Source organism: Theropithecus gelada, chromosome 17, assembly GCF_003255815.1.
Source record: "Theropithecus gelada isolate Dixy chromosome 17, Tgel_1.0, whole genome shotgun sequence".
NCBI classification, from domain to species: domain Eukaryota; kingdom Metazoa; phylum Chordata; class Mammalia; order Primates; family Cercopithecidae; genus Theropithecus; species Theropithecus gelada.
The window spans coordinates 41802433-41811745 of record NC_037685.1 but is presented as its reverse complement, the minus strand read 5'-3'; the positions used below and the strand labels follow the sequence as shown (position 1 = coordinate 41811745).

Here is a 9313-nt window from a genome sequence, read left to right as displayed (position 1 = left end):
ACTTTGTGGTTTTGTGGAATGTATTTCCTTGTACGTACCGTGACAGAAAAGAGGGCAGGTGCCGGCTGCACTGGGCTTGGGGAAGAGTCATTCATTTAATATATTTTTTTTTTCTGAGCATTATTCACACACAGGAGGTTCACAGTGAAAACAAAAATTTACAAAAAGCAACCCTGTCTTCACCTGGGAGCTTATAGTGCAGTGAGGAGACAGACACATCCATAGCTCGTGAGGTGACCAGGGAAGGCCAGGAAGAGCGAGGAGGCGATCAGGAGAGGCCTCGCTGTGAAAACCACGCACCCTGCCGACCCCGAGAAGACACGGCCCACGCTGGGAGGGAGAAGCCAGGACAAAAGCCCGTCGTCGTGGGTTCGTGCCTGGTGGGTGATGGTGAGGACAGCGGAGGCTGGGCTGCCCCGGGCCTCCAGGGAAAGGAGATAGAGAGGGGAGATGTGGGGGACCCATCGCGTGCAACAGCCTAGGCCACTGCCGGCCGCTGGCTTTGGCGATGAGCGCGGAGCCTTTGGAAGATCCGGCGGGGTAGGGGGGCGCAGGTAGGCTTCCACAGCATCCACGTGGCTGCGGCGTCGCCGACAAGGCCCAGGCGGGGGGCAAGATGGTACGAAGCGACCATCAGGAGGCGTGACCCCATGTAGAAGTGTGCGAAGCGGTTGGATTCTGTAAGCGTTTGACCCTAACGGGAGTAACGATTTGACTATGGATGTGAGGAAGAGACTGGTCAGAGCTGATCGCGCCTCGGAATGGAGTGGTGGCTGGGATGAGGAAAAGCCCCGAGTGGAGCAATCCTGGGGGAGGCGGAAACTGGGGCTGACTTTCCAGCCGTCCGCGTGCTGCTGAGGCGGCGGCCACCCTGGCGCCTTCCCCCGACTAGGCCTCTCCGCGCGTACCGCCCCAGGATGTGGCGGGCTGGGAGACTCACGCTCCCGACGTGCTCTGCGGCCCGGCCCGCGCACCCGGGGGCGTGGCCTGCGCGCGCGTGCGTCGTAGCTGATCGCTGTGGCGGGGCAGGCGAGGCGGTCGCTTCGAGCGCGCTAGTCAGCTCCCTGAAGGGAGTGACGGCGGTTGGGTGCCCGCGGCCACTTTTGCCTTCTCGGGTAAGTGCGGCGGTGGCGGTTGGCGCCGCCGTCTGAGGGGCGGCTTCCTGGGAGACGAGACGGGGAGAGCACCCGGCAGGCCCGCCTGAGGCGTTTGAGGCTCGCGGGCGTCGCTCCTCAGGCGCGGTTGGTCCGAGCCGGGAGGCGTTCCGTTAAGTTCGGTGCCCGCGGGCACCAGCCGGTGGGGGCTTCGTCGGCTTTGCCGGGTAGGAGGGCGGAGTGTGGGGTTAGTACGGACAGGGAGAGCCGGACGGGGCTAACCTGGACCGCGTCAGCCAGTCCCGGGTGACTGGCTCGAAGCAGCCTCCGAGTTGAGAGGGGTCGTCCGGGGCGGCCGGCGGGGCAGCCCCGGCAGCGCGCATTTGCGGAGGGAACGGATCCCGTGCCCGAGCGCCGCCGAGCCCCGCACGCCTGTGAGACCCACTTTGAATTTTCTCTCCATGTTTGCTGCGGTTGTTGACCCGACCCCCTGTAAGACTCGGACTCAACGTTTTTGTTTGCCCCACGACAGCCAACGTAATGCTGTGGACGTAACAGGGCACGAACGTTTGTAACTGAAAGTTGAAGGGGCTGTAGCGTTGGAGGTGATCGCCCAGCCCTTTGAGTAGGAGTTGTCCTAGAACTCCGCCGACCGCCCAGCCCGTGGAGCCGGCGCTCCGGACGCCACTAGCACTGGCGTTTCGTGGGCGCAGCACCTCTAGCCGGTCATCTTCACCATCGCCATTGAGGGCACTGAGGCCGGGCCAGTCTTGAAACCCTGCCCTCTCTGAACTTAAAGCCAGAGATGAAAACCCAGACGACAGTGGCCCGGCGCGGTGGCTCACGCCTGTAATCCCAACACGATGGGAGGCCGAGGCGGGTGGATCACCTGAGGTCAGGAGTTCAAAACCAGCCTGGCCAACGTGGGGAAACACTGTCTCTACTGAAAATACAAAAATTAGCCGGGCGTGGTGGCGCCCATCTGTAATCCCAGCTACTCGGGAGGCTGAGGCTGGAGAATCGCTTGAACCCAGGAGGCGGAGGTTGCAGTTCGCTGAGATTGCGCCACTGCACTCCAGCCTGGCGGACAGAGCAAGACTCTGTCTCAAAAAAACACACCCAGACGACCTAGAGCAGATTGCTTGGGAATTGTATTATGGGGCATTTTCCGTGTTTCTGAAGAAAAGCAGCATGTGTGCACCAGCCGTGAAGAACACACTGTGCATCGTGAAGTCTGAAAAATAGTAAAGCAGACCGGGAGGTGGCAAACGCCTTGGGATCCTAACGGTTTGGGAGGCCAAGGCAGGGGGTATCGCTTGAGCCCGGGAGTTCAAGACCAGCCTGCGAAACATAGGGAGACCCTCGTCCCTACAAAAACATTTTAAAATAATTAGCGGGCGTGGTGGTGAGCGTCTAGTCCCACCTACTCAAGAGGCTGAGGCGAGAGGATCGCTTGAGCTCAGGAGTTCGAGGATGCAGTGAACTTATGATTGCGCCACAGAATTTTCCGGCCTGTCCACCGGAGCGAGAACCTGTCTCAAAAAAAAAAAAAAAAGTGAAGCATTTTAAGTTAAGATAGTGATTGTTTACGTGCATCTAAATTTACTCCTTCGTGAAGTTTCACTAAAATTACATTAAGGGGATTTAAAAACAAAAACAAACCTCCAACAATAGGAGAATAGGAAAGGAAATGCTGGCAATATCTTAGCAAACCCTGTATTAACCATAGAATCTTCAAACTGCATGGAAACTGGCAGCACTGGACAGCTGTGGTACTGGGAATGAAGGTGGTGGTGGTGCAGAAGGTGGGTGTAAGGAGCTTAAAGAAATGATTTAGGTGAAATCTGAGAAGCAATTGGATATCCAGATCCCCTTCCCCATTTCACGCTGTTGGGTGACTGCCTTTCTCCTTGTTAGAAGACTGGATGGATGGAGGCTTATTCTCTTGAGAAGGTAAAACAGAGGATCTTTGAACTGAGAAACCCAGGCATAATTATGGGGCTACATGTATGAAGTTAGGGACACTGAAGGTTGAAGTCCTTCATCTCCCTTATCTCACTCAACTTCCAAAACTTTTACAGTCCGATCAGACTAATGCTCTCCAGGCTGAAATAAGAGAATTCTACACGCTCACACACACAGATGGGGAAAGGTACATAATACGTTGTTTATGGTGGTTTCTAGGAAGTGAAAAGAACTTGGTGGCTCGGGGAAAGAGTGTGAGGAAACCTCTGTTTACATTGTCTTTTAAAACGTACCATGTACACACGATACCTATTCAAAAATGAAATGTATTCTTCACCTCAGGAAGGCCTGTGAAAAAAATATTCTGTAAATTATGAACAAATCTTTTGACTTCTGTTTACATTTTTTAGTGTACCATGTGCACATGATACTTGTTCAAAAATGAAATGTATTCACCTCAGGAAGTTCTATGAAAAAATTCTGTAAAAAATTATGAACAAACTCTTTGACACAGCGATTCCTTCCCCAGGAATTTATCTTATAAATATACTTACACTCGTGTGAAAATTAAGTACAGTGCTATATGGAAGGATAAGTAAGAAGCAGATAATATTGGTTACCTTTGGAGAGGGGATCTGATGGCAAGTCAAAAGTGGAATGAGTGAGACTTTTTCACTACATAGTCTTGGTACCTTTTGAACTTTAAACCTTGTTACTGTTACCTATTGAATGAATGAATAAATAAATGTTAATGGGAAAAATGGGTGAGTAATGGAGATCCTAATGTTGATAATATCCTAAACAATACAAGAGCTCTTAACATAGGAAGGAATGCTACGTAACAACTCCAAAATTTCAGTGGCTTACATTTCATGTTCATGGATCTTCAGATCAGCTGTTGTTTAGGTCTTGGTTAGACTAGTCTGGACTCCAGACTTCAGTTTTGGGTTCAAATCTGTTCCATATGTCTTCATTTTGAGACCCAGGCTGAAAATGCAAAACCACCTAGAGCATGTTTTTCTCATGGCTGAGGGTGAAAGTTCAAGAGGGCTTTGGGAAGTTTGCCACGCCTAAGCTCAGAAGTCACACATTGAAATGTCTACCTACATTCCATTACTTAAAACAAGTTACATAGCCAAGTCCAAAGTAAACAGGGTGAAAACATATATACTCTGCCTTCTGGCAGCACTGTGAAGTTACATGACAAGGTGTGGATGGGTAGGCTTGGGAACTATAATAATGAAGAAAATGGGTTAATGGAAAGATGCTGAAAAATTAGGATAGTTCATTTAGAATGAAGATTCTTACAAAAATGTGTATTTATACATTTTTACGTTATCATTTTTTACCAAGATACAGCATCCTACTTTGATATGAATTACCTTACAGTTTCCATGTCAAAGTATCACCTTTGTTTTATCTTCTATAACATCTACCAACCCTGCACCTGGCCCTCTAACCAATTCTGAGTGCCCTTAGAAAAATGTACATGTAAAGACACCAGATTTTAGGGAAGTAATTCTAAATGTTTATTTTAGCTACTGAATGTGTTCATTCATAGTTTTTGTGTCATATCCATGTCTGCCAACTCACCTTTCACAACAGAATCTTCTTTTCAGGGAGATGTCCTTTGCTTCTCAGATGTAAATGCACTTTAAGTTTGTTATTCAACAGTGAAAATGAGTCATACAGAGGTAATATTTTCGTATGTTCTGCATCTTCAGGGTTCCTGGTTTTTTGTTTGTTTGTACTTATATGGCTTCAGAGTAATCTTATTTTCAACTTTCACTGTGGGAGGCAGTATAGCATAAGTGGTTAAGAGTGAGGAATCTAGAACAGACTGCCCTGAGTTTAAATCCTACCTAGCGGCTATATAACCTTGGGCAAGTTACTTAATCTGCTGTGCCTTATCTATAAAATGGGGATAATGATAGTGCTTGCCTCATAGAATTGTTAGAAAGGTGAAATAAGTTAATACATATAAAGCACTTGTAATAATACCCGACACAGTAAGCACTTAAATACTATTATTAATATCACTACTTTTTATTTGGAGGCTGTGACTTGAATTATGAGCCTCACAGAGCAAACATGTATGTAGCTGTTCAGTTGTCTTAATAGGCAAGAAAGTAATTTTTGATCCCTTTATTCTCTTGAATTCCAGGTTAAATTAAAAATACCTTTTGGAAATAAATTACTAGATGCCGTTTGTTTGGTACCTAACAAGAGCTTAACATATGGAATAATTCTTACACATGGAGCATCAGGAGATATGAATCTTCCTCATTTGATGTCACTGGCATCCCATCTTGCATCCCATGGGTTTTTCTGCCTGAGATTTACCTGTAAAGGCCTTAATATTGTACATAGAATTAAGGCATATAAATCAGTTTTGGTAAGAAAATTTCTTTATGTTTACTTATAACAGAATTCTGTTTGAAATCCTTAATAAATGTAATATAAATTTTATTAGTAGTCGTCTGGTTTAATTAAAAAAATCTTTGAATGAGTGTATTCTTAGAAAACTCAGCAGTACCTGAAAGCTTTTTAATGGTCAGATTTCCCTGTCATCAGTTTCCGTGGAGATGAATGCTTACATCATAAATGTTCCACCATGATATTGCCAAGGAAACTACTTATGATTTTTCTCACTGGAATTATGTAACTTTAGCGCATCATTTTGGCATTCTGGAATATTTTATTTACCATACTATGCCTGTACAAATATGATACTGTTTTCTGTATATGTTATTTAGAAACCTTGCTTAAAATCCTGGATAACACTAAAGTTTCACTAAATCAAGCTTGTCCAACCCATGGGCCACATATGACCCAGGACAGCTTTGAATGTGGCCCAACACAAGTTTGTAGACTTACTTAAAACATTATGAGATTTTTGTTTACAATTTTTTTTTTTTAAGCTCATCAGGTATCATGAGAGTTAGTGTATTTTATGTGTGGCCCAACACAGTTCTTCCACTGTGGCCCAGAGAAACCAAAAGATTGAACACCCCTGATCTAAATGCTTTCAAACTTATTAAGTTTTTTAGAACTTTAGATGTTAACATTATCAAATTTGGTGTTAGTTGCAAGCCTTTGCTGGCCTTTTTAAAAAATAATTTATTCTGTAAAAATAGTTTAGTGCTTAAATAATTTTAGTAAAGGTAGATTGACTTTTTTCTTACGTATTTGCCTGTATTACCTAACATGTGGTTTAATAGTGAAGGCATGACCAGAAGAGGAAGGACTGCTTACCTCTTTTAAGAAGAATCCCTTAAGATTTTCTGGTTATCTTTGCATAGATTTTCATACATTTCAGTGGTGATGAGAAACAATATATCTTGCCTTTCCAGTGGAATATTTTATAGATGAAGAACTGATGATTTTTTTATTTTTCTAGAATTACCTAAAGACATCAGGAGAATACAAACTTGCAGGTGTTTTTCTTGGAGGTAAGTACAATACTTGTGAATACTTGTTAAGTACCTGTTTTAATATAGGAATAGGTAATGGAGAGTTAAAATTAGTTGATCATAGGAAGCTAATTTAATGATTTTTTTTGTTGTTTTGGTAAGTCACCTTTTTAATGTTAAAGTACTTTATATACTTAGAGCAAACTTGAACCTCATGTATATGTATTGTAAGCTGAGCTTCTCTCCTTTTATTCATATCCCTGCATCGTCCTCTTGCATATGATTCCTTTACAATGATTGTCCTTGTCCTTTTAAGTGTTCAGAAAAATAATTGCCTTTTTTTTTTTAAGCATTTGACTTAAGATCAATTTTTAGCTTTTTCTTTTCTTTTTTTTTTTTTTTTTTTTTGAGACAGAGCCTCCACCTCCTCACTGGAGCCTCCACCTCCGGGATTCAAGTGATTCTCCTGCCTCAGCTTCCCAAGTAGCTGGGACTATAGGTGTGCACCACCCTGCCCAGCTAATTTTTGTGTTTTTAGTAGAGATAAGAGTTTTGCCATGTTGGTCAAGCTGGTCTCAAACTCTTGACCTCAGGCAGTCTGCCTACCTAGGTCTCCCAAAGTGCTGCGATTACAGGTGTGAGCCACTGCACCTGGCCTGGTATTGCAACTTGTTAATTGCTGCGATTTGGAGTTAATTTGTTGGTAAACAGATATGATGAACAGTAAAAGATTCAATTTGCCACATCATCACTGCTACTTTATGTGAAAGTTTATATTTCAAACTGAACTTAATTTTAATTGATTTTAGGTCGTTCAATGGGCTCAAGAGCAGCTGCTTCTGTAATGTGTCACATTGAGCCAGATGATGGTGATGATTTTGTTCGGGGTCTCATTTGTATTTCTTACCCACTGCACCATCCAAAGCAGCAGCATAAACTCAGAGATGAAGACCTCTTTCGTTTAAAAGAGCCTGTACTGTTTGTGTCAGGCTCAGCAGATGAAATGTGTGAAAAGGTGAATTATAACTCAATGTTTGTGTGAATGAAAGAGAATGAAAGAAATATCTTGGGAGCAAGATACTTCTGGCAACAGTCTCTTTTAAAAGTTGCCAATTTGACTAATGCTAGTTTTGTGTCCTGGTTACTCCGTTGCTTTTGAGAACCTAAAAATATAAGTATACTGACAAAATTTGTCTCCCTGGAAATAGAGTTGGTAAATATGACCCTTGTTTGGAAAATGAAGGCTTAATATATGAATCGTCTGATTTGGGGATTACTACACTGTAGATTTTTTAAATCATTTCAATATTCAGGCAGATTGTTTGTTATAAAATTGATTCTTGAGAAAGGGTTGGCAATGTCTACACATTACTAAATATTAGCCCAATATTATGAAACAACGTTGTATTCCCCAGAGCATATAATTTGCTTGGGAAAAAGATTTTTTTGGGAAAAATTTTTTTATTCCAATTTATTTAACATTTTATTAGTAGATGCATGAGTGCTTGATCTGATATTGCTACAGCTGAGAGAAGTGGACTGCCACATTTACGGACATTTCCTCACACATTCTATTGCCTAGAAAGTTGTCTGTGAGAAAGCATTTAGTGAATACTTGGGAATGAATGTCAGTATAGGTGGGGGAGAGAGGAGCTTTTATTAAATATCAACAGAACATTAGTCTAGTATCCTCTTCTTTTTTTCTTTAGAACTTGTTGGAGAAAGTGGCACAGAAAATGCAAGCTCCCCATAAAATCCACTGGATTGAGAAGGCAAATCATTCCATGGCAGTGAAAGGACGGTCGACAAATGATGTTTTCAAAGAAATAAATACACAGATTTTGTTTTGGATCCAAGAAATTACTGAAATGGACAAGAAATGTCATTAGTTAAAAGCCATCTTGAATACACATACAGTTAATTTGATAAAGAAGAGTATGCCTCGCAGCATTGTGAGATATATTTCAGACTAATTTGATGTTCTTTAATGTTCCCTTATTTTTGAAACACATTTTAAATGTGAAATTAATGTCCTTCACAAAATGTCTTTTGAAAGCACTGTTATAGTTGTATAAAGATGATGTAAAAATATTGAAGGTGGTCTACATATAATTTATTTTCATTAGTATAGTTAAGTTTTGAAAAAAATTAAACATTCGAATTTTGTTACAAAGGTGCTTTTGTCTTATTGATACGCAACTGAGAAATTTTGCAGAGCAGTGTTATCTTCAGAAAAGGAAATCAAACCATTATGTTTAATCTAGTCAGATTTATAGAATGCACACTTCTCTTCACCTTTTAATAAATCTCAGTGAAGGGATAGGAGTGGACATATGTTTCAAATATGGGGACCCTGAAGACTTTTTAGAATGAAATAAAGATCTTTAATTCAAGAAGTGTTCACTGAAGGCTTACTACAGGCAAACCTCATTGGGTTTGCAAAGATGAATAAAAACTTGGAGCTTACAACATAGTGTGTGAGGCTGGGCACAGTGGCGTATGCCAGTAATCTGAGCATTTTGGGAGGCTGAGGTGGGCAGATCACTTGAGGCCAGGAGTTTGAGACCATCCTGGCCAACATGGCAAAACCCTGTCTCTACTAAAAATACAAAAATTAGCCAAGTGTGGTGGCACACATCTATAATCCCATCTACTCGAAGGATGAGATGGAAGAATTGCTTGAACCCAGGAAGTTGGGGCTGTAGTGAGCCTAGAGCGCACCACTGGACTCCAGCCTGGGCGACAGTGAGACTGTGTCTCAGAAAAATGACATAGTATGTAAAATCAATAGACCACTCTGATTAAAGAAAATAATTGTAAATTTGTGGTACAAACGTCTTT

General features: G+C 42.8%; 1 protein-coding gene across 3 annotated transcripts; it reads left to right on the top strand.

Moving 5' to 3' along the window:
• Positions 1 to 976: 976 nt before the first annotated feature.
• Positions 977 to 8645, top strand: TEX30 (testis expressed 30). Of its 3 annotated transcripts, XM_025364811.1 has the most exons (6): positions 977 to 1115; positions 4679 to 4753; positions 5224 to 5454; positions 6460 to 6511; positions 7282 to 7487; positions 8182 to 8645. In XM_025364811.1, exons 2-6 carry the CDS (start codon positions 4739 to 4741, stop codon positions 8359 to 8361), a joined length of 684 nt encoding a protein of 227 aa, XP_025220596.1. In that variant the 5' UTR covers positions 977 to 1115; positions 4679 to 4738; the 3' UTR covers positions 8362 to 8645. The 3 variants fall into 3 exon arrangements, with proteins under 3 accessions (XP_025220596.1, XP_025220599.1, XP_025220598.1); XM_025364814.1 differs by lacking the exon at positions 7282 to 7487; XM_025364813.1 differs by lacking the exon at positions 4679 to 4753 and having other exon boundaries at positions 983 to 1115.
• The last annotated feature ends 668 nt before the right edge of the window (positions 8646 to 9313 follow it).

Coding starts and splice junctions, on each gene's coding strand:
- TEX30 (XM_025364811.1), top strand. Junction 5,455..6,459: donor AGGCATATAAATCAGTTTTG/GTAAGAAAATTT, acceptor TTATTTTTCTAG/AATTACCTAAAGACATCAGG. Junction 7,488..8,181: donor CAGATGAAATGTGTGAAAAG/GTGAATTATAAC, acceptor TTTTTTCTTTAG/AACTTGTTGGAGAAAGTGGC.